Raw genomic sequence first — 26072 nt, 5'->3', positions numbered from 1 at the left:
GTTCTCTTCCTTTTATAAGTGTATTGCTGGATACCTTATTTTGGCCAAAGTCTAGCATGTGGAAGAGTCTTTGCATCAGGAGTACAACTACGAAGGCTAAAAATGCTGCTCAGGGAAATCACTAGGATTTGGAACAGTGATAATGTAGAAAAAGTGTCTGCTGTTGATGATGTACCTGAAAATCATGGTGAAGGCCAAACTTGCAGCCAGACTTTCCTCCCTCATCCATTTGTTTACAGGAACTGAAGTCATAGCCGAACTTACAGGCTGCATCAGTGCAGTTTACAATACCACTGAGAGTAATGTTACTCTCAATACCTGTAGCATCCCTCACGATGCAAGCACCTTTCAACAAATGAATCAAATCAGAAAACAACTCATACAGTACTACTTCATATGATATGCGATTCTAACAGCGTTTACCTGCAGAAATGGCCACACCAATGTACACGAGGCCCGTTATGAGAATAGCCAAAAGTGTTCCTTTTGGGATGGCCAGCTGAGGGTCCTAAGAGAAATTACACATATACAGAGATCCTTGGCAGTGACGAACTGTGTATGTGAGGAACAATAAATATGTGGTGAGGAAATGAATGGCAACACTCACTGCTAGATCTCCTGAGATGTTGGCACCAGCCAAAATGCCCGTGGCCGCCGGGAAGAAGATGGAAAAAACTGAGAAAAACGTTTGTCCACGAAAGTCTGGGCCAAAGTTATCCGCAAAGATGCCAGCTAAAAAGAGGTTGGATAATTATGTAGTTACGTTATATAAAAAAACAAGGTGAATGATGAATAGAGAGAGAAAACACCACATGAAAAATAAAAAAAACTTTAAAAAAATAAAAAAATTACCAGTAGCCCGTGACAAGAATCTTGAACAACTGTTTCTTAAATGGTTTTCATTAAAGACCAAAGTTTTAATTTGGATATCAAGTGGCCTTCAAATGGTAATTAATTTATTTATCAGAAGGCTTGTCATTATAGTTTCTGTGTCTCTTGAATTTTGATGGTTTTCCTTCTTTCTGCATTGAGTTTATTCACCACACAAAACTTTTACAGACATGAGAAGTGTTGTCTTCTCTCTTTTAAGATTTTATTTATTTTTATAGCAGGTTATTATTAAACATGAAGCATTGCTTTCTCCCTGCTGTCTGTGTGCCATCAGATCAGTCACAACAAACCAGTTGAGAACCACCGGTCTAGATGATTTTTACATCGCACTTACTATCATAGCCGAAGAATCCAAATTTCTCCTTGGACTCAACAGGGATGAAGGACCCAATAAAGTAGTTGAAAATGGCAGTGATCAAAATAACCAAGAGGAATATCTGAGCCTATGAAACAAAATCATGTTGACAACTCATGAATTCAAAAGGTCAGAAACTGGCTAATGTTCAAAGAAAACTGAATATGCAATAAATGTCCTGCCTTGGCCTCCCACTCCATTCCAGCCACTGAGATGCCGAGAAGCAGGATGACCGTAATGGTTCCAATGATTCTCACATCATTAATTGGATCGAACATGAGCGCACCAGAACTCTAAAGACAAAAACACATATTATGATTATTTTATCTACCATTCTATACACAATCATATTAAAGCAATAAATTATGAGCATTGTGTGCGAGAATATAATTGTCTCTTACTATGAGCAGCTCAACAACAGTTTCTGCAAAGCCAACGACGTACATGGCAACGGCTACAGCATTGGCAAAGGCAAAAATCAGACCAATGGAGCCGCCAAACTCTGGACCCAGACTTCGAGATATCAAGTAATATGCTCCACCTGAAGAACACATATTAAAACAGATCAACTTTCAGAAGACAATTCAAGGTTGATTTATTTGTCACCCTTTGCATTGTTAAGAGACTTTTAAAAAATATTGTGAAAATCATACCACTTTGAATGCATGAACAGCAGAGTTAGGGGCAGGTCACACGTCCCTATCATCAAGTCTCAAGCAAGTCTCAAGTTGCAGTGCACACAAACCAAGCATGTCAAGTCAGTGGCTCACCTCATTCAAGTCAAGTCAGTGGCTCACCTCATTCAAGTCAAGTCATTGGCTCACCTCAAGCAATTCAAGTCAGTGGCTCACCTCATTCAAGTCAAGTCAGTGGCTCAACTCCAGCAAGACAAGTCAGTGGCTCAACTCCAGCAAGACAAGTCAGTGGCTCAACTCCAGCAAGACAAGTCAGTGGCTCAACTCAAGCAAGTCAAGTCAGTGGCTCACCTCAAGCAATTCAAGTCAGTGGCTCACCACATTCAAGACAAGTCAGTGGCTCACCTCATTCAAGTCAAGTCATTGGCTCACCTCAAGCAATTCAAGTCAGTGGCTCAACTCCAGCAAGACAAGTCAGTGGCTCAACTCAAGCAAGACAAGTCAGTGGCTCACCTCATTCAAGTCAAGTCAGTGGCTCAACTCAAGCAAGTCAAGTCAGTGGCTCACCTCAAGCAATTCAAGTCAGTGGCTCACCTCATTCAAGTCAAGTCAGTGGCTCAACTCCAGCAAGACAAGTCAGTGGCTCAACTCCAGCAAGACAAGTCAGTGGCTCAACTCCAGCAAGACAAGTCAGTGGCTCAACTCAAGCAAGTCAAGTCAGTGGCTCACCTCAAGCAATTCAAGTCAGTGGCTCACCACATTCAAGACAAGTCAGTGGCTCACCTCATTCAAGTCAAGTCATTGGCTCACCTCAAGCAATTCAAGTCAGTGGCTCAACTCCAGCAAGACAAGTCAGTGGCTCAACTCCAGCAAGACAAGTCAGTGGCTCAACTCAAGCAAGACAAGTCAGTGGCTCACCTCATTCAAGTCAAGTCAGTGGCTCACCTCATTCAAGTCAAGTCAGTGGCTCAACTCAAGCAAGTCAAGTCAGTGGCTCACCTCATTCAAGTCAAGTCATTGGCTCACCTCAAGCAATTCAAGTCAGTGGCTCAACTCCAGCAAGACAAGTCAGTGGCTCAACTCCAGCAAGACAAGTCAGTGGCTCAACTCAAGCAAGACAAGTCAGTGGCTCACCTCATTCAAGTCAAGTCAGTGGCTCACCTCATTCAAGTCAAGTCAGTGGCTCACCTCAAGCAAGTCAAGTCAGTGGCTCACCTCATTCAAGTCAAGTCAGAGGCTCACCTCATTCAAGACAAGTCAGTGGCTCACCTCATTCAAGTCAAGTCAGTGGCTCAACTCAAGCAAGTCAAGTCAGTGGCTCACCTCATTCAAGTCAAGTCAGTGGCTCACCTCAAGCAAGTCAAGTCAGTGGCTCAACTCATTCAAGACAAGTCATCGGCTCAACCTCATTCAAGTCAAGTCAGTGGCTCACCTCAAGCAAGTCAAGTCAATGGCTCACCTCATTCAAGTCAAGTCAGTGGCTCACCTCATTCAAGTCAAGTCAGTGGCTCACCTCATTCAAGTCAAGTCAGTGGCTCACCTCATTCAAGACAAGTCATCGGCTCAAACTCATTCAAGTCAAGTCAGTGGCTCACCTCAAGCAAGTCAAGTCAGTGGCTCAACTCATTCAAGACAAGTCATCGGCTCAACCTCATTCAAGTCAAGTCAGTGGCTCAACTCAAGCAAGTCAAGTCAGTGGCTCACCTCATTCAAGTCAAGTCAGTGGCTCACCTCATTCAAGTCAAGTCAGTGGCTCACCTCAAGCAAGTCAAGTCAGTGGCTCAACTCATTCAAGACAAGTCATCGGCTCAAACTCATTCAAGTCAAGTCAGTGGCTCACCTCAAGCAAGTCAAGTCAGTGGCTCAACTCATTCAAGACAAGTCATCGGCTCAACCTCATTCAAGTCAAGTCAGTGGCTCAACTCAAGCAAGTCAAGTCAATGGCTCACCTCATTCAAGTCAAGTCAGTGGCTCACCTCATTCAAGTCAAGTCAGTGGCTCACCTCATTCAAGTCAAGTCAGTGGCTCACCTCAAGCAAGTCAAGTCAGTGGCTCAACTCATTCAAGACAAGTCATCGGCTCAACCTCATTCAAGTCAAGTCAGTGGCTCAACCTCATTCAAGTCAAGTCAGTGGCTCAACCTCATTCAAGTCAAGTCAGTGGCTCACCTCAAGCGAGTCAAGTCAGTGGCTCACCTCAAGCGAGTCAAGTCAGTGGCTCACCTCAAGCAAGTTTTGATGGTTTCCTTCTTTCTGCAATGAGTTTATTCGCCACACAAAACCATGTTTAACAAATATTGTCGAGTTTGATTTGACACACACCCTTTTACAGACATGAGAAGTGTTGTCTTCTCTCGTTTAAGAATTTATTTATTTAGCTGTCATGGGGTTTTATAACAGGTTATCATTAAACATGAAGCACTGCTTTCTCCCTGCTGTCTGTGTGCCATCAGATCAGTCACAACAAACCAGTTGAAAACTGTGTGCCTGAATGATAAGTCACAGTGTGTAGTATATACTGAGAAGAGGAAGGGGCTCAGCACGTACCCCTGTGGATAAGATCATACTGGGTTACCAATAACAAGTGCAGTACTCTCAGCTAAGCTTAAAAAAAAAAACTTGCCATATTAAAACCAAGTCTAAAGATTTTTCTTTTGATCTCTTAAAAAAAGACCAGTGCAGCACCCGAACAGTTTAGAGAGCGCACAGGCTTGCAACGGGGGACACACTATTTAAATGAAGCTTACTTGACAACAGCAGTTCATATCAATATTTTAATGAATAGAAAACAGGCTTAAATAATGTATAACTCTAAAGGATCGGACACTGATCGGAACCAGCTGATAATCACAGATTTTAATGATGCAAAAGAGCTCAAGCACTGAGAGGCGAATATAAAAAGGCTGAGCAGCGTCTCAGTCTCCACTGGGCTTGAGTAAAATAATAATGCGGTTATGAGGTGTGTGCAATTTAAACGACCTTATTACATAATTTCACTAATGGTAGATTCTGTTCAGTTTGCATACTGCTGTTCTCCGTCTACTCTCTGAACTCTTCCCTCTCTTCATTAAAGCTCCAGTGTAGGGTTGCCATACATCATACAAATAAGCAAATCATGGCCCTTAAAAACACAATACAATAAACAGACATGGCAAAACTTTACCATGAGAACAAATAAAAACAATATAACTAGTGATACCAATATCCTAGAAAATTAAAAAGGTAGGAAATGTGATTTATTATTATAAATTGATTGAAGTACAGAAATAGCATGAGATATATATAAAAAGGTGGGCCGGGGACAATAAATTAAAATTCAAAAACGAGTTTGAAAAGCAAATAAAATCTACACAATTGTATTCAATATTGACAATCAATTTTTAACTGAATCATGACCCCAAGAATTGATTGTAATCAAATCATGAGATTCCAAAAGATTCACACCCCATAAAAAAAAAAAAAAAAAAAGTGCCCAGATTGAGTATTGGCACAGACTCGAGTGAGCATTTAAGATCAATCTTATTTCTGAAAGTGTGGTGGGGGGGGGGGGGGTGTTTTATAAATTACTGAAATACCAGGGACGATTAGGCCTAATCTCAGATTAACGGCTACTCACCGCAGTGACGAAGCATTAGCACATTTATACACACTATTAAAAAACCTGCATGCAATGCTGAAAAAGGAAATATGTCAAGCAGTAAATATAATGTCCTGTGAGTGTGGGAAAATTTAAATTATCTGGAAAGAGTGGCAGCGACAGATAAATATCCATGAGCATCTCAAACAAACCCAATCCTACAAATACACACCCTCTCATGACTGGGTTCATAACTAATGCCTGAGGAGCTCATGGAAAAATATTGATATCGCTTTCACACTGTGAGAGTAAAGAGTGGGTCAACTATCCATTTCTGACTTCCAGACTGCCAGTGAACTGCTCAATCACCTGAGAGAAAAACCCTGAGATCTCAAAACACTATTGAATTTCCCCACAAGCTGTGAGAACTAGAAGCGTAATGCCGTGTACCTTCAGCTTTCGTTAGATGTGTCATCACACTTATGCACTCAGAAATAATTAGATAAGAGACAATTAGCAAAGAGTAAAAAAAAAAAAAAAAAAAAAAAAAAGACTACGCAGCCAAAAAAAACAAAAACAAAAAAACTCAATTCCGAAGACTTCAGGGACAATATAAAGGGCTTTTCACACTGCACTAAGCCCAGGTTATCGTCCTTCTAAACACAGCTAATTTAGAAGTGAGGTTAGCACCGCTTTTACCTGGGGTTATGAAATCCTGCTCTGGAGCAATGCTAGAGCCTTTATGAAAACGTTTTGCGTGCTGCGTTCATCCAATCAGTGACACTGAACATTTGCAAATAAGGATGTTAACCCATGGTTTGGGAATGTACAGTGTGACCCGCCATAGTGAAGCTGCTCTCAAGCTAAACTGAGCTGGTTGCTGCAGGTCCACCGGCTTGTTTCCGCCACAGAATAAAACATTTGAAAAGATAATTACGACTTTTTCATCTCACAATTGCGATTTCTCTTTATTGCGAATTGCGATTGACTTTATTTCTCAGAATTGGGAGATATAAAGTCAGAATTGCGTGATATAAAGTCGCAATTCAATGTTATAAACTCACAATTCTTAAAGGGGTCATATAATGGTACATGCACTTTTACAAGTTGATTGTACTGAAATGTGTGTTGGCAGTGCCTGTACACAACCATCATAAAATGATAAAAATCCATCCAGTGGTTTTTTTTTAATCTCCTTATATGTTTGATCCTCTCTGAAATCAAGCCGTTCGACCGTGTGACGTCACACGGTCGGACGCCCCTCCCACGATTGTGATTGACAGCTGCAGCGTTTCAACACACACCCGCCCTCGCTCATGAGCGAGCTGTCAATCATAGTCCGCGCGTCATTGTTGATACCCTCACTGGAGCGCTGTCTATGAGCATAATGGCGTCTGCGATTGTTCTTCGATGTAATAAGGAACACAGCAGTCATTTGGATGTTCCTAAATCTGAGCCATTGAAGATGCAGTGGCTGAGTTTTGTTTTTGAAGCGATATGCCCAAAGGATTGACGCGGGGATTCCCTCACGGGGATTCCCCACGATCGTCTTCGCTTTCCTGTTTGCGTGAATCATTTCACATCAGACAGCGTTACAAACGAGAAAAAACGGATCGGTACCAACGTGTTACTGCTGAACCTCCAGAAGATGTGAGTGTAATGTTTTATTAACCTTTATATTAGTATTTATATTAATCTTTGCAAATTTGCAAACCTTGCTGCACGCTTCATGATGAATGCATCTAAGGTTTACACTCCGGGTACATTACGGCATGTTTTCTATGTACGACGTTCTCAATATAATTCATAATCCCACGTTTATAATGAACAACGCGTGGTTATTGTGTTAGAATTGGTGTACGCACAGAACAGAGGGGCGGGGTGAGCAAAGCTCATTATCATTTAAAGCTGTATGCACTGAAACGGCGTGCTGAAAACAGAGCTGTTTTTGAGCAGGTAAAATTAGTGTTTTCTTACAATACTAATGAGAATTTTTAATTAAAGTATATTACAAACTTTTAATTTAGACCCTAAAGAATCATATTAGCTTGTACAAAAATGGCATTATATGACCCCTTTAACACACATTTGCGACTTTATATCAGGCAATCTGACTTTATATCTCCCAATTGCGTGTTATAAAAGTCAGAATTGCGAGATATAAACATGCAATTCTGAAAAAAAAAGTCAGAACTGTCAGATGTAAACTCGCAATTGTGTGAGAAAAAAAAGCCGCAGGTTATGAATCAACCCTGTTACAATCATAACTACTATCTCTTATTGAACATACTACTCCAGACCCTAAAGAACAAAATGACAAAACACTGCAAAAGTCTGAAAGTCTCCTCTTTTCCATTATATTTTTTATGTTGAGTGCAAAGAGGACTCATCTGTCTGAATGTCAACACTATTTCCATAATTTGTGTAAATGATTAGTAAAACTCTAGTCGGTTACATGTTATTTTGTTTAGTTATCTGTTCAGAATCGTGGGACAATTGTGATCTCTGTTTGAAACTAAATAATAGTGATTCTCAATTTAACCAGAGACGTGCAGCTTTACTGGATGTTTACAGAAATATATGCATTAAATGCATATTGTGTCATGATTGATTAGATGTGTTCCTGCTTGAAGTGGGTATTTGATCATATATACAGACACCAAATGACAAAAAAAAAAAAAAAAAAAAAAAATTATTTTGCACATGGTGAATAACTTTATCCAAACAAAGACCATTCAAAGGGTCCCTTGTGTGATAAGAATTATTATCAGTGATTTACATTGATGCAGTGTCAATGCACATTTAATCTTTTATAGATTACCTCCTCGTACAAAGCCATTGGTTGCGATGGCAGACGTCGAGCAGCCTGTGATGGTAGTCACAACCGTTGCCATTATAACAATGATGCAGGAGTATGCTGTGAAAATAAAAATGTGAAAGGACAGTGAACATCTCTGCCGACTCATGGCTCCTCAAAGACAGCACTAAACACAAGCCGTGTGCGCCCGGCTTCATAAGTGTTCTCCGGTGCGGTGCCGGTCAACTCACAGCGCCTCACAGCGACATTCAGCATGTGCATGACAAATGACTGCAGCTCGATGGAAAACAAGAGTTTGCTTGTGAATTGAAGTGCTAATTCACACGGCCGACCAAAGTCAAACCTACCAATTCCAGCCTGGCCCACGATCCATGTCATTCGAATGAAGAGCATCACACCCCATATGTTTAACATGCAGCGCACCTGCACAGAGGAAGGATGCAGTTTAGACTCATGCTGACAAGAACATCAACGACCAAAGCCGTTTCTCAAACCAGGTCACGGACCGGCCGTGGCATTCAGCGGGACCAGTGACCTCTGACCTCTGGACAGGAACCCATCCGTGTTTGAAGGAAAGCTGTGGGCTTAAGTCTATAGACAGCATGTCCATTACACCAGAAAAGAGTTATCACTGTTAGAGTAACAGAAGAAATAAACCTTCCCAGACCTCCAGAGGCTTTAACAGAACAGAGATGGTATGTTATGTTGGGGAACCTCGAAGGGTTAGTTCACCCAAAAATGAAAATTCTGTCAGTAATTCGGTCAACTTCTCAGTTCTGGCGCATGCGTCATGTTACTCTTGTGAACTCACTCAGAGGCCCACACGGAAGAACATTAATAGCTGAATAAAGTTGTTAATTTTTGGGGGTTTTCTGCACACAAAAAAGTATTCTCGTTGCTTGATAAACCTAAGGTTGAGCCACTGTAGTCACTTGGACTATTTTAACGATGTCTTTACTAACTTTCTGGGCTGGCAGATTTCGATTACCTATTAGCCTATGAAGGAGTGAGATATACTTTTGATATTCATCAAAAATATCTTAATTTGAGTTCTGAACATGAACGAAAGTCTTACGGGGTTGGAACAACATGAGGGAGAGTAATTACTGACAGAATTTTCATTTTTGGGTGAACTAACCCTTTATTATTCAGTCGTATTACTGATCTGACGCTGTTGTGTGAGAACTGAACTGAGCTGGACGATGACATCATTTTTGCAGAACTGATTTATAGATGAAATGAACTAATTTAATAACTGATGATCCAGAACTGAATCAACACTGAACTGACTTCAACTGAAATACATTATTTTCCTGTTATCTCTGTAAAGCTGCTTGAAACAATCTGTATTGTATAAAGCACTATAGAAATAAAGGTGACTTGATGTGTTTAAGTGGTTTATTTGATCTGTAAAGCATCTAAACTATCTTTTAGTGGCGTGCCTACTGTTCTAGGTGGATAAACTTCTGGTTACGTGCTACTTTTATTCAATTTAAAGACTATTACTGTAATTCTTGTGTGTGAGTTTGCTCCAAGTACATCATGTCTCTTTCTGGAGTCTCTGGGTTTACATGGTCTTGACAGCAAAGCTCAGAGATTATAAATAACTTCACACAGATCAGTGTGTGATTTTCACACTAGTCTCATGTGAATAATGTTTAAGCGATACTAAACAGCATGGACTGTAATGTTCATTAACTGTTCTTGCACTTTCACTGTAAGAGCCTTACTCCACATACAATTTTTTTTTTCTTTTTTTTTCTTTTTTATTGAGGGAAGAGTTGATTTTTTTCTGAGGTAACGGACATCACACAGCAAAGGCCGTGGGAGAACCCGGAGCAGTCCTCTAAACACACAACGCTTTCAAACACTGAATGAATTCCTGCGTGGTTTGAAAGACACTTTGGATGAAAATGAATTTTCACTTGTCGACACTATGAGAAGCTGTTTGGTGTCAAATGTTAAGACTGGGAAGGTGAAAATGAGGACAACTTCAAGGACGAGGAAGACCTGTCAAAATATTGACCAAGAGACAAGAAGCAGAGCAGATCTGTGAACCATAAAGCTTTTTCTGGATTCAAATCCCCCCTCCTGTGTCATAATCTGTTCTGAGCAAAGCCACAGCTTGTTGAGAGCATTAGCATAGTAAACATTACAACAGCATGACAGTTTAACATTCAGCCTCTAATATGAGTCTCTACAGGCAGCAGATATAGCAAACTCATGAAAGATCAATTATCACCCACAGCAGGAAAGTCTCACTCATCAACATTCCTGTCTTTGATTTAAATGGCTGCCACAAGTCACAAGTCAAACGACCCTCTCATTCAAAGTGTCATACATCATCAACTCGCCTGACTCTGACTGGTATACTCATCTTACCAGCACTCCTTTGATCCAGCCGAACTTCACCACCCCTTTGGACTCGGACGCCTCTTTAGCGGCGGCCTCCTCGGCAGGGGTCAGCTCTTCACCGTTAGCAAACCCGTCCTCAAACGGCTCCTGCAATCACACACACACACACAGGTATTAATACATCTGATGTGAAGACTTTATAGAATAACATGCTGATAACTGCTCTAGACAGAAAGCCTCCAACCTACATTACTTCAATTTATTCATTTCATTTAAAGGTTATTACTATAATGTCAGTGTGTGAGCAGTAGCGTTGTTAACCACACACACACACACATGTCGGGCCCCGCAGGTTTGAGGGCCGCTGCTGACCAAGCTATTAAATCAGCTGATGACCCCAATTACATAAACATTGCTTCCATAACCAAATTTAGAAAGCTGCAAACACTGTTCCCTGATCACCGTTTATATGTGAATAATCCTAAATGAATCCAAGAAGAGACACGATTGCTTTAAAGGATGAGCAGATTTAAACTGCTCCATTCATGATTCTTAATGAGAGTTTTGAAGTGTCAGTTTGAATGGAGGGACAGAAATCTCCCAGATTTCATTAAAATAGGCAATCTCCACATTTGTTTCCCGAAGATGCATGAAAGTCATATGGGTTTGGAACAACATGAGGTTGAGTAAATGATGGCATTCATCTTTCGGTGAACTAACAGTAACCAAATCGGATGGTGATAACCAAACTATCATGGTGGTGTCGGTCACCCGTTATCATCTAACATGATCATCATAAAAGTGTTTAAAAGACTAGATACAATCACTAATCACTACTTGAGAATAGGAATATCAGATCGCCTATTTCACAATAACAAGACAATTGTTCAAGCTAAAACCAAGAGTTTTATTTTCTCATAGCTAAATGGATTTGGTGTAATTGTGAATGTTGAAGACAATGGTCAAAAGAATCTTGATGAATCCAAAAACCAAGAAGGTTTATATCTTAAAGCTTGAGGGAGCAAGTACCAAAGTGTAGACAATTTCTGTTATGCAGTTTAAAGTAAAGTAAATATATATTTTTTAAATGTATCAATTATATTCAATATTACTGTTGTGCAATTCAGAGTAAAATGTTACGTAATGTTGGGGTGTGGGGGCCTGAGGTCCTGACTTTGCTTGGGGCCCCAAAATGGTGAACCCGCCCCAGTGCGAGTTTGCTCAAGAACGTCATGTCCCTTTCTGGAGTCTCTGGGTTTACATGGTCTTGACAAAGTTTAGAGATTATATATAACTTTACACAGATCAGTGTGTGATTCTTTCACACTAGTCTCATTTGATCTAAACAGCATGGACTGTAATGTTCATTAACTGTTCTTGCACTTTCACTGTAAGAGCCTTACTCCACATACAATTGTTGCCGTTTTTTTTTTATTATTGAGGGAAGAATGAATTCAGCCTCTAGCAGGAGTCTCTACAGGCAGCAGATATAGCAAACTAATGCCAAGACCAATTATCACCCACTCATCGCCCAGAGGTCTCCAACCCGTCCTGCAGACTCATCAGTCTCAGCCTCCAACACCTGCCGGAGGTTCTCAGGTAACCCTGAACACCTTCATTATCTGGTTCAGGAGTGTTTGATTGAGGCTGGACCCCTTCTCTAGAGCAATATCAGATTATTTTCATTATAAAATGGAGATCTGAATATTTGAAAGTCTGGTAAGATTTTAGTACTTTGAACTTCAAGAAAAGCTCTCTTCATGTCACAAGGGGTTCATAATGCTGTCGCCTGAAGGAAGATTTAACTAAGTTGCACTAATGCAAGTGAAAATGAACTGCAAACATAAAAATACTCATGACTTCAAGACTAGACGACCCCTAACACACACATTCACAGCAGAGTTATGTTTGTGAAAGGTCAAACACCGGAAGAGCCCCTCCTCCACAGAAACAATGGCGTGACGAAAGCAGAGGCTCCTGGGACATACACGACCCTGCACATCCACACAGAGGACACACTTTACAATGACAATGTGGGAACTTTACAACATCCTGTCCCGGCACACATAAAGCTGGAGTCCGGACTGTGGAAAAAGCCGACAGCAGTTCGATGCGAGCGCAGAAGCCGGGGGCCGTATCGACCTCTGCTGGATCAGGGTCAGTGAGAGCGGCCGGAGGACGAGCGCACACACACCATCTCTCATATCTTCAGCGGTGACGAGCGGTGATCAGATGTGGGCTTCAGTCTCTCCTCACTCCACACCAGCGCATTTCTTCAGGACATTCATCCCCGCAGGAAGGGCACGCGAAGCTGTCATCCTCTTACTTGACCTAGACCAAATGAGTGAGTGTTGACGGGATTCATACGGGTGACATTGAGTTGTGATTATCGATAGCTGATGGCTTCAGGACATACTGTATTGAACATGTAATGTTTCTGGCAGTGCTGTCCACAGAAAATCACCACTAGCCCTCGATGAATAACACTGAAAGACGGTGGGGGGCAAATAACACTCTTTTTGTTACCACACATACACACATTGTGATTAGTGGTTAAAAAGAAGCTTGTTCAAATCAAATACCATTCAACAACTAATAATGACAGCAAATAATGTGACCTGATTCACAGCAGAATCTCTAAACGGGCTTCTCCAGAACAACAAATGATATAAATACAGGAAGGAAAAGTGGTCAACCTTTATATCGACAAGGCAGATGAGCTGGACGAGGGATAAACGTCTGCTGCTAATGTCTGTACTTTGGAGGACTAATGACTGCTTTATTTCAGCGTGTGAAACAAACAGCCGTACACCAGTTCATAAGGTTTCAATGTTGTCCGGTCCCGTCCTCTTCCTCACCATCTGCATCATCACCACTGGCCATGGGACTCGCATGTGTTGTATAACTCTCACATCTCCTCCAACACCTCAGTCTCCTCCTCTGGACTGATCATCCCAAGTTAGAGAAGTTAATAGGCAACTACGCATGCTACTACAGCTGTCAACTGTAAAAACTGAGAAAACATTTCAATAAAGGCAAAAAGATGAACATAAAACAGCAGACAGACAGCTAGAAGCTCAGAAGTGTGCAAACATGCAGAAACACTCATCTACATTTAAAGCTAGATTTGACTGAAGACCTATTGCAGGGATCAGCAACTCCGGTCCTGGAGGGCCACTGTCCTGCAGAGTTTAGCTCCAACCCTAATTAAACACACCTGAACAAGGCAATCAGTGTTTTCAGGATTACTAGATAGATACAGGCAGGTGAGTTTTTATCAGGGCTGAAGCTAAACTCTGCAGGACAGTGGCCCTCCAGGACCGGAGTTGCTGATCCCTGACCTATTGTGTGAAAACCCCACTGAGCAAGACTAACACAGCAGTGACGGTGTGTGTGTGTGTGTGTGTGTGTGTGTGTGTGTGTGTGTGTGTGTGTGTGTGTGTGTGTGTGATGTTTTCCAATTTTGACGTTGAAATGTTCTTTTTCCTGATGAAGCCACACACATCTATAATACACCGTGGCACGTGTGTCATGTGACGGGCAGCGGGCGTCACCTGACCCGTCCGTCAGCAGGAGTCCACCGGCACGGGGTTCAGACGGGATACGGCCAGGCCATGAACACGCTGCTTTGTTTGAGCTTTTCAACAGCTCCTCATGAATCAGCGAGGCTCAGTGAGGGGCACGTGAAAGACTAGACACACACGCACGCACACACACACCAGGCCTGTCCTTCAAGACAACAGTCCCACTCAATGATCTTTCATACTAGAGCTGCAAGATTCTGGATAAATTAAGAATCACATTTTTTTTTTTTTTGTATCAAATAGAGATCATGATTCTCCACCAATTCTGAATACACAACTAATTACAATAACATGTAATTTACTAGAGGTTCTGACAAAATGTTAATTGCTACAGTCTATTTTTTTTAAGTTGAATTAATAATGTTTAATAGATATAGCCAAATCATTGTCATTTAGAAATAAGTGGGTAATGTGCAGAGAGAGTCAAGATATTCAATGAAAAACACAAAGTATGACATAAATTTAACATCTTTTAAGATAAGTAGGTTTAATTAGGGTCCTATGAAATCGTCTGAATTTTTCCCAAATTCCTTTTTTTCCATTTTAATTTTTTGGACACCATTTTAATGGTTAAATAAAATTGTAGTAATCAAAAAGCATGTCTAATTAATTTAAATCATGAAACTTAAACAATTTAACAACAATTTATTTAAAGTTTAACAAAAATTACATGTTTAGGGCCCTGTGAAATATTTGTTTGTTTGTTTTTGTCAAATTCCATTTTATTTTTTACAAATTCTGTGTTTTCCATTTCAAGTTTTCAGGATTCCTTTTTTGTGATTTAATTAAATTTTAATAATCAAAAAACAAATCTAATTAATTACGTCTAAAATGCTCTGGAGATGAAGTTCATGCATTCATGTCCTCATATAGTGAGGCTGCAGAGTGCTTGTGTGTGTGTGTGTGTGTGTGTGTGTGTGTGTGTGTGTGTGTGTGTGTGTGTGTGTGTGTGTGTGTGTGTGTGTGTGTAAACCGTGCGTCTGCTCCATTCATTCACCCAGAGACAAGCAGAACATGCAGGATTCATTTTTAAATAGTCTTTTTGTGGCTATACAGTAAATTCTGCTTTTATGACTGGATTCTGTGATTCAGTCCACCTTTCCCACATCACTGAAATCACAGGGCCCGATTTAAAGTCAGGCGAAAAAACTAAGTTGTAACTTACGAAGTCTGACATAGCATAAACTGACGAATCATTCACAATAAGACCAGGAACATTAATTTAAAAAGTAAATAGAGTAATTTTAACATCACTGTGGCCTCCATGTCTTCTAATAACTTTAAACATCTTATGAGCTGTAATTTGTTGATTGCAGCTCTAACTAATCTGGAGGAAATGAAAATCAAGAGATTACAGCCAAGCTTATGCCTTGTTTTACAACTGTTTGCCATCTTAAATCCTACAATACAGACTATAAAACAGGACTCATGAACAGCACAAACAGTGTGTAGTGGACGCTACAGACCTCCACACGTCACACACAGACGCTAGTCAACAGACTGCATGGGATCATGTCTCCTAGAATGCTGGATTTGGGAAATGGTTTGACTGACATTCTTCCTCTTACCAAAGCCAGAAATGTTGGAGAATGGGCAGTGGGCAGTGATGTGCTGGCAGATCCTGACAGGCTGAACAAACTCAACATTCAGACCATAGGCTGGAAAACAATATGGCCGTAGTGTCCGTGACATCACCTGGTTTCTGAAGAGCGTTTTTGAAGCACAAAGTGTGCGGAGCCGGCCGTCGCCATCTTCCGGATAACAGAAAATGTGCAGCGAGGCGGATTAGCTGAGGAGACGTGACGCTAACAGACAGCAGACAAACGGCTAGTAGTGACATCAGCGGCAATCCACCTGTCACTCAAGTGGCCACGCCCTTAATTGTACAACTTTAAGGCTTAATATAATTTAAATAGATGAATTATTTAAAAAAAAAAAAAATTAAACCCCTCACAGTCGTCATGAAGGGCAAAATTAGCTATATAGACCAAAGCCACTTTTTGCACCAGACAGTAAATGTTTTTTCTGCTGTAAAGTTGGGCATTTTAACATGGGGGTTTATGGGATTGACTCTTTGGAGCCTGTCTCTAGTGGCCAGTCGATGAACTGCAGTTTAACTCACTTAAGCCCAATTTATACTTCTGCGTCGAACTTACGCCGTCGCTACGTCGTAGGCTGTGTGTAGCGCGCGTACCTTTCGGCGTACCCTGACGTGCACCTCTCCAAAAATGTAACAACGCGTCAACTCTACGCGGACGCAAGCGCTGTGATTGGTCTGCTAGGACCGCTCCCTCGGTTTCAGATGCTCCCTCTGCGCGCGTGAACGCGGACAACGACGCAGAAGTATAAATGAAAACCAACGCGTTGCCTACAGTGTAGAGGCTCCGGCATAGGTCCGACGCAGAAGTATAAATCAGCCTTTAGAGAAACTGGAAGTTGTCTTGATTCATACAGAAAAAAAAAAAAAAACTCAAACCCTGAGTGAAAACTTCCTGAATTAGTCAATGTAGTCATTGCTTTAACAATGGCATAACTCCATGAAAAACAACATTAGATAATTTGTCATTTTAGACAACATTCTATCCAAATTACTTTGTATTTGATTATTACCTTTTCAAGAGGAGTCAACCACATCTAAATGAAACCTTCATGAAGAAAGCGTAGTGAATGGTTAAGTTAATCCAGATGACGTCTGAGGTGTGGGTGTCTCACCTCCAGGTGCTGTTCTCACACACACACACACACACACACACACACACACATTCTCTCGCCCTGCGCTCCACGTCACGCTCCACAGAGAGAACACACAGGCCTCAAGAAAATAAAACTGCTCTCCTGTCAACTCAGTCAACCAAGAGACGTGTGCTAAAAAATACACAACATTGATTCAAGAGGTTTTGTTAGCAAAACATTACTAAGGTTATCAGAGTCAATGACACAAGGTAGTGGTGTGTGTGTGTGACTCGCGTCAGTCCCCACATTTAAAAGGTGCTCATCACTCAAAATGTAGCAGTGAACACATCCAGCAAAACATCCAGCAAAACAAGTGCAGGTTTTCAGTGCTCATGTATTTGGTTGACGCAGTGAGTTTGCTGACATCACTGTGTATCGGCTCCACTGTGGCTGTGGCGTCTGCACACCGGCACAACACTAAAACAACATTCAGCAGACACACCGTTGTGCTGGACAATGACACGCATCCACATTCGGATTGATTTCTCTCTTTCTGCCGATAACACAGTCACAGTACTACTGAAATCTTGCCGAACGGTAACAATGATTCGACCATCAAAATGAAGTCATTTTCCACTAAAACCATTTAAGTCAAGTCAAGTCACCTTTATTTATATACAATACAGATTGTTTCAAAGCAGCTTTACAGAGATAACAGGAAAATAATGCAACAAAGTTTGTGTCTAGAAGAAGATCAGTGATGTTTCATTTCTGTTGTAAAAAAGTTATTCAATTTAGTTCATATATATATATATATATATATATATATATATATATATATATATATATATATATATATATATATATATATATATATATATATATATATATATATATATATATATATATATATATATATATATATGTATGAAGAGTTCAGATGCAAAAGCCTCTAAGTGCCATCTGAAATTTTGTTCTAGAATGATCATTTTTATCAAGCTCGTATATTTAAGTTCAGTAATTTCACTTAAATGACAATTAATAGGTAATTTGCATTGCCATTTAAGTGAAATTATTGAACTTAAATATACGAGCTTGATAAAAATGATCATTCTAGAACAAAATTTCAGATGGCATTTAGAGGCTTTTGCATCTGAACTCTTAATATATAAACAGCCGCTCTGGAGAAAACCGTGACGTCATCGTCCAGCTCAGTTCAGTTCTCATATAATGGTGTCAATGCAGGAGATCAATAATATTGTTGAATATTAAATTAAATGTCTCCAACTAAGCAAGCCAAAAGCCAAAGGCGACAGTGGCAAGAACCCAAAATCCAGTGACAGAATGGAGAAACACACCTTGGGAGAACTCAGGCTCATCTAGTGGACGTTCTCCCAGTCTGAAGCGGTGTCAGATCGACACCCCCCCCACACACACTCCCCCACTCCCCCCCACATACCAGAATATGAACACAGACGCCGAAAGAGGCAAAGCAAGTCACTTGTCTGCCATTAACCAGACCTAAGCCTAAATGTCTTGATTTGAGAATATGAAAACTGGAAAAGCACACTCAAGTAAAAGCTGAAACCACCGTTTATGATATCACTAGAAGAAATATCTTCATTATCTTAATGCATTAATGTCGCCAGCTAACGGCATGGTACCTGGGGAAAAAGAAAAATCCAAATAAAGCCATCCAATCAACAAATAAAACTGAACTTTGAACTTTAGTTGACATACGGCATATGTAGCGTCATAAAACTGAGACGTACAAATACCACGCTATAAAAGTTATGTTGCAAAATGTCCAACAGTACACTATGAATAAAATAATCTAGCAAAAAAATAAGTAAAAAAAAAAAACTAGCTTGACAACATTTTTTATTAGGAGTCAGTTTATTATTTTGTGTGAACTAAAGATACACTAAACATGTTTCTAACAAAAGTGGTTTTGTTGACCTTACTTTGATTCAAAACTGGTCCAAATGTTGTCCTAATTTTATAAATTAAGCAATCTGAACAAACAGAATTTTGTTGCACAATATTGTGCAAGTTCCCAGCATGCATTGCAGCTTATAAAAATTATGTGGTAACTTTTGCCCTTTCCAAATACCCACACTTGCGGTCTTGACCACTCGTCTACTTACATGACGTATTTCCTGTATTTGGCCCGAGTGTTCAAGTAGGCGTGAAGACTGCAAGTGTGTGTAGATCTCCAGATTACCTGATGTAAATCTTGCAAAATATGCAAGCGTTCAGAGAGCTTTTATTTTTTATTTTCAATACTTTGCGTTTTAAAATAAACTTGTAAATGCCTGTTCAGTAGTCGCTATGTAACAGAAGACACAGTTTTAAAATTGTGGTGCTTCTAATTAAGTGATATAAAGCAGTTCAAAAGAACATACTCTACTTATCACTGTTTTACTACCAAATTATATGTATATGTGTTGATAACAATCCATGCCAAACTATTAGTCTGTTCAGTACAAGATCTACTAGGCAGACTAAAACAAATTCAGCTACTTCTCTATGACAAGCACTCTGGGACACTTACACCAAACACACACACACACAGCTCAGGATAATCCCACCGGTTTCTCCACTCACACTAAGCTTAGGCATGAGCGCGCTAGTGTCCGCAGTCTCCCGTGTCTTCAGCACGGAGCGCTCATGAAGCTCTGGCGGGACACACTGTCCTTCAGTACACTCACGCCATGGAAGTGAAGGGGATATTGTGCTCTGATGTTCTCGAATGCTCCTGAGATATCGGCAGTGTTGTTTTCTCAGGGAGGGACGCTGATGGACTGATCTTAAAGTAAATAACATCATTAACCATTAGGGTAAACAGAAGACCCATTTTACCCATGCGACTCCAAATGCATCATGGAAAACAATCCCACCACAGTTTCAATTAGTATGCGGTGAATGGGTCGCTGTTCTGCTCATTTCATTACGGTTTAAATCTCAGATCATGGGAATGCGCCAGGAGCGGCTCTAAACAGGAAGGGAGCACTCCGGCCCATCCCGAATCTGAGCCGCTCCGTCAGGTCAGGCTCTACAGAGAGTGTGTGTCAGGAAACATTACCATCGCGCACGTGTACGCCGCCTGACGTCACACGAAGAGCAGCACATCTCTCAGATCTGCCACATGTGTGCACTCTGGGAAATGTGCTGACTTCCTGTGCGTGTTTATTTATCAAGCTACTACCACATACTTTCTGTGGGGGACGGGGGAGGGCTTTTAAACGAAAGCAGAGGTCAGAGGGCTCGACGCCAGTGTGATATTACTGTACTTCACCACAGAGCTTCCACATCTGGCTGTGTAGATGTTACGTCTCTCTGACGCTTTCATGGATGACTTTAAATTTACCATCAACTCCACAATGAAAGTCACGCCACACAAAAACTAAAGTCACACACACTAACATATTTGAGACTCAACATATCAAGTAGGGCTGCCCTCGACTAAAGATTTTTCTAGTCGACTAGAAGTTGTTCTTTTAAGCGGTTGGTCGACTAATCATGTGTATATTAATAAGCCATATAAATCATAATAATGAGCCTTTAATTGCATATATATATATATATATATATATATAGATGCATTTCTCATGTCTGTGTGAGGCAAGTATACACTGAGGTGTTTTTTTTTCTTTTTTCTTTTTTTTAAGCGCTCAAGTTCACAGAAACCGAGACGGCAGAATGTGCACCCTGTTTGCTTTATTTCTTTTACAAAGCCACAGCGTTTTCTTGTTATTATGAGTTTCAAAAGATGTATTACTCTTATCTGTATGACCAAAACATTGTATTTCAAGTTGGAAAAAATGCAAGTGTTCCTCATTTGTAAGTCGTATTGGATAAAAGAACGAATTAATGAACGAATGGAAATCAACTTTCTGTCTCAGCTGTGGCTGTTTCATTAGGCTAGTTTCATTATTCGATTAAATGAGAGTAAAGACTCTGATCTAACCTTCAGCAGCAAAGACAGTTATGAGCCATGTTGGGAAGGTTAGACCCAGGGCTGGACTGGTAATCTGGCATACCGGGCAAATGCCCGGTGGGCCGATGTGCTTTTGGGCCGATACATCTCATACTTTTTTTTTCTTTTCTTTTTTTTGACGGCCCATAAAACTCGTACATCGGCGGCCCATTCGTTTTGTTTTGTTTAATTGACAGCGCTGGGTTAGTGCCGGTGTAATGCATTGGTCAAAAAAAAAGTAAGTGTTAGTTTTTTTGAGACCGGCCCATGAAACGCGTAGATCAGCGGCCCATTGGTTGTTATCTTGATTGACACTGGGCTGGCCCAATCACATCATTAAACACCTCCCCCTCTGGGCTCTGAGCGAGCGTGCAGTGTCAAGTGTGTATCTGTCAAAATAGTCTGAGAGATGGAGAGGAAACGCAAGGAATGTGCAGAGAAATAGCGTGAAAAATAGAAACAGGCCCTTCAAGCAGACGGGTAAAATGTGTCAAGATATATATGTTTTCTGCAGCAGCAGGACCTTAATCAGCTCCAGTGGCTGATGAGGAGGATAGTGAGGAGGATCAGGAGAGAGAGATGAGAAAGTGTAACGTAGAGTCCGCGGTAAGCAGAACTACTTTCAAAACACTTTGGCTATGAGTGTAGGAACCCATAACCCGGTTACAGATTATTTCCACATCTGCATAGTTGACAATTACAGCAATTTACTAGAAGTTTAATGAGACACGTTTGTATCCATGTTTTCCGCCAAAATAAAAGCTCGATGCAGTTTCCGTCAAAATAAAAGATCATGTGCTTATCTCTTTCAAGTTTAGAAATTAGTACAAAACTAATTATGAAAGTTTTCTTTATTTTTCGGTGCATTATTTTTTACAATATATAGGCTACTATCATGAGATTAACATTATAACTATTATTATGTAGTAGTGTAATATAGACAGACACTGTTACTAAAAGAGGTTTGATTTGTTTTCTTTGTTATACTTGCACACTGAATATGGGTTGGAGCTTTTAATTTTTAACCCTCAAACTGCACCAGATTGATGAATTTAACATTAAAATGCAAAAAAAATTCTTAGGGGGACCATGCCCCCAAACCCCCCTAGAGGTCCACCCACCACAGTTTTACCAAAATTCCTTTGAGAAACACTGTCAATGCAGCTTATAGCTTGTTTTTTGGATTCATCACTGTGGAGTATAGTTCAACTGTATTAATAAATTACAATTTTGTACTTATTTCATCTGTTAACTCTCACTCGTTTATACTCACTCATTACATGGCATTAGCGGTTTTAATGAATAGGAGTTAAACAAAAACATATTCAAAGGCGTGCAAAGATGGGTGGTGTTATGTAGTGGGCCAGTCTGGGCCAAAATGCCAGGGCCGATTTTCTGTCCCAGTCCAGCCCTGGTTAGACCTCATAAACATATAATTGAAAGTGAATAGACAAACACTGTCTGTGACAGGAAGTTTCTTAAAACCGTGTTTGCAACAGCATCGGTCTTGATTTTAATCAATGAAAACTGGAGAGAGACTGAAAGTGTTTATATCAGGTGAAAAATTAAAGGGCATTAGACAAAAAGGAAAGTCGTTTCCGAGCCAGAGCAGGTCATTACATTCTCACCTGAATGTATGAAGGTCAGTTATAAGGTCAGTTCTTGATTCCTCTATTTGAATCTAAGAAAGTAAAAAAGCACTGAAGTTCACAGCTGGTTTAGCCTAGAGGTTTTCTCCACTCCTCTTGTGTAAATGTGAATGGAAGAGTTCAGTGGCGTGCGAGGTAAGCTCATCTCATTCAACAAAGCAGCTCATTGTTGCTGGATCTACTCGGGCCCGATCACAACTGTAACTGAAAACGATCGAAAAGCCCCCAGCAAACCCACAGCGCCCAGTTCAGCTCATTCAGCACGCCACATTAAGCGCCAGGGCTCATCTCCCAGAATTCATTCATAAGAGATGAAAAAAAAAAATGGAGTATTACATTTCAGTAAGAGATCTCTTAAAAGCTTGATGGAAACATTGGTTTGAAGAGAGTGTGGCATTTTCAGGAGAACTGGGGAGTGGCTTTAAAAAATTACAAAAAAAAAAAAAAAAAAAGATTATTGAAACAATTACTCAATTACTGAAAATCAACTTAACAGCACACATCATTTGTCAAATTGTGCAACACTCACTGGTTTAGACCTTTGTGAAGGTCTAAATTTTGTTTTAATCATTGTATTGCCAAAGAAGCATAACAGTATTAATCAGGAAAATAAGATTTTCTTAACTAAGTGATGAAATGTTGAGTACATCCTCCAAACAGTTACAAAATAAAACTGGTGCGAGTTAAAGGCAGTTTGATCACCAGCCCGGTATCGGCACGTTCACACGACAGTGGCGCTCTAAAAATGGAAAGGTTTTCTTTGCCTTTTATTGCATACAAATGACAACATTGGTCAAAACGATCCCCGTTCACTTCACACAGATCCGTGAACAACTAAAACGCTGTCTTATACATGCCAGGCCAGTAGTTGGCGATGTCACTTGGTAAACAAAACACTACGCACCTGTAGACTGAACACGTAATACGCATGATGTCACCATTTTCACAATTTCTTTCATAGACCAGTGAATCATTCTCATACTTAAAAAGGTCATATGATGCTTTTTAAGATTTTCCTTTTCCCATTAGTACGTAAGGTACCCGTTTGAGCACAAGATCTCATAATTATTAAGAATTATTCTAACAGAGCACGGATGCAGACCTGCAAAACACCTCAATCAAAGCTGCAGATATCAACTCTGCAAATGCATATGTCACAATGAAATATTAGCGTAATGCCAACCCAGAGGCATATGCTAAGAAATAAGGCAAGGCTTCAGTGAACTGTCCTGTTGACGCCTTGTCGTAGAGTCAAAACATTTAAAAATCATACAGGTCACTTTATTTGACAAATTAAAATTGTGGGGTAACTACCACTATACTGTTATGCTGTAACTATACTGTTATCGACTGGTAAACAACATGACTCCACTGTGCACATGAACACAATAATGAAGGAGCTGTAATGTGCAGGTCACATGGATGCTGTGGCAGAGTGCATGATGGGAAGGCTGCTGTGTGTCCGGAGCGTCAGATGAAGACACTGACCTGACAGACGTGTCAGAAGCACAGTGACGGCCAGCAGACTGAGCACTCAGAGAGAGACCGGGACCAGCGCTCACAGGCTCACGTCTCCAGCAGAGAGTCATGCTCGCCCCCCCGCTCACCACAACACCACATCACCATCCTTAAAGGGGAAGTTCACCCCAAAATTAAAATTAGCACATGATTTACTCACCCTGAAGTCATCCTAGGTGTATATGACAGTTATATTAAAAAATGTCCTGGCTCTTCAAAGCTTTATAATGGCCATTTCTGTTTTGAAGTCCATCAAAGTGCATCGGTCCATGACTAAAGATGGCTCCTGGGGGGGCGGTGTTAATAAAGGCCTTCTGAAGTGAAGCGATGCGTTTGTGTAATCTAATCCGGCAGACGGCCGTACGCGAGTCGGCTTGCTCCACAAGAGTAACTCGTGCCGCGTGTGTGATGTAGGAGTGTCATAAGCTTTGACGCCTCTCGTGGTTCGGACACAGTGCTGGGAAACAAACTCAAGCTCCTCCCACATTTCTCTTTAAAAATTCTCGTTTCAGACTTCTAATTCGTGACTCTATTCTCTGCGCTTCCGCGTTTCCTTATTACATCATGCGTCGTGTCCTGGGTCACTCTTTCGCCGTAAATCAATGCGGACGGCCTTCTGCCGGAAGCTACTTATTTTAGCTTATAAAGTTTAAATATGGATATTTTTCTTAAACGCATCACTTCAGAAGTCCTTTATTAAACCCCGAGAGCCATGTGGAGAACTTTAACCATGAATGGATGCGATTTGATGCTCTTCCAAATAAATAAAGCTAGGAAGAGCAAGGACATTTTGTACTATAACACTGATTATGTTCGTCTGAAAGAAGAAATTCATACACCTAGGAGGACTTGAGGGTGATCATCATGGGTAACCATTTCTGGGTGAACTACCCCTTTAAATACACACAAACGCACATCGGAGAAGCGATAATTAAATGTCACAGTTTCGGTCGAAAGCACACTTTCTTCAGTAGCTGAAGTTCTGCTGTATAGAAGGTGTGTGTGTGTGTGTGTATGTGTGTGTGTGTGTGTGTGTGTGTGTGTGTGTGTGTGTGTCCGCTGGGCCTGACATCAAGTGTGATAGAGGTAACGTGTGTGCGCGCGCATATGTGTGTGTGTCCGCTGGGACGCTTCCCTACGCATGATTAGCGGCGCTCAGGAGACACGTGTCACTATGGAGACGCTGCGGGACGTGATCATGAAGATCATGACGAATGCCCTTTCACCTGATGTTTCTGGCCCGTCCCAACATCCTCATCTCATGTAGTGACACCAGAACCACTGTCACATGACCTGTGCTGAGATCACGTCACCATCACACACAGAACCAGCTGACGGTCCTCAAGCACACACACCAGCTGTGGCCATCTTGGCCAGAAGACCCCAGCTTCCATTCATATTTTGATGGACATATTTTCATGTCATGTTTTTACTTGTCAACATTCATTTTTGTAACAGTGTTTTAATGAAAGCATTTGACAGACACGCCCCACCCAGAGAACTCGTTTTTGAGATCTATCAGTACTAGAAATGAAAAACTGACAAAATGCCTATCCTTCAAGTTTAGGTTTATTTTTTAGTATATTTATTGACATTTAATCTAAAACCAGATCTGGCAACACTCCCCCTCCAGACCCTACGCCAAGAGAAACAGACCGGAGTCAAACACGGTCAGAGTCAAGACTCGCTCCTTTATATACCTTACACAGACAGAAGCGAGACGTCCCTGACGTGCGCAAGCATGTCATTAAAAGCTCGTTTAGTCTCGTTCTGCACATACTGCGTGGAATACATTCAGTTGTCACGCTTGTCACAGTGAATTCCTGAGCTGTGTGTTCAGAACAGGCCTGAGCTGTGAAGGGGGAAGTGATGACTTCAGTGTGTATCAGGCCTTACATTACAGGACTGAAGCCTCAAGTTTAGGTCAGAGAAGCTGTCCGACTCTGACTGACCCTCGTACTACTGAGAACATGTGGATGGGACTAACAGACTAACAGTTGACTCTGTAATTATACAATAATATGAAAAAAAAAAAAAAT

The 26072-nt window shown here is 40.9% G+C and overlaps 1 protein-coding gene across 1 annotated transcript in view; it reads right to left on the bottom strand.

Moving 5' to 3' along the window:
- The window catches only part of slc12a2 (solute carrier family 12 member 2), a 73007-nt gene that overhangs the window by 26347 nt on the left and 20588 nt on the right, over positions 1 to 26072 (bottom strand). The window contains exons 2-10 of the mRNA XM_081354753.1: positions 10658 to 10777; positions 8623 to 8698; positions 8279 to 8374; positions 1648 to 1787; positions 1429 to 1539; positions 1226 to 1334; positions 608 to 732; positions 424 to 508; positions 176 to 345 (exon numbers count right to left, since the gene is read on the bottom strand). Of these exons, the coding sequence (XP_081210879.1) occupies positions 176 to 345; positions 424 to 508; positions 608 to 732; positions 1226 to 1334; positions 1429 to 1539; positions 1648 to 1787; positions 8279 to 8374; positions 8623 to 8698; positions 10658 to 10777 (1032 nt within the window). The remainder of the gene's footprint in view (positions 1 to 175; positions 346 to 423; positions 509 to 607; positions 733 to 1225; positions 1335 to 1428; positions 1540 to 1647; positions 1788 to 8278; positions 8375 to 8622; positions 8699 to 10657; positions 10778 to 26072) is intronic.

Source organism: Scardinius erythrophthalmus (genome assembly GCF_964197995.2).
Source record: "Scardinius erythrophthalmus genome assembly, chromosome: 23".
NCBI classification, from domain to species: domain Eukaryota; kingdom Metazoa; phylum Chordata; class Actinopteri; order Cypriniformes; family Leuciscidae; genus Scardinius; species Scardinius erythrophthalmus.
This window is presented reverse-complemented; position numbering and strand designations above follow the sequence as displayed.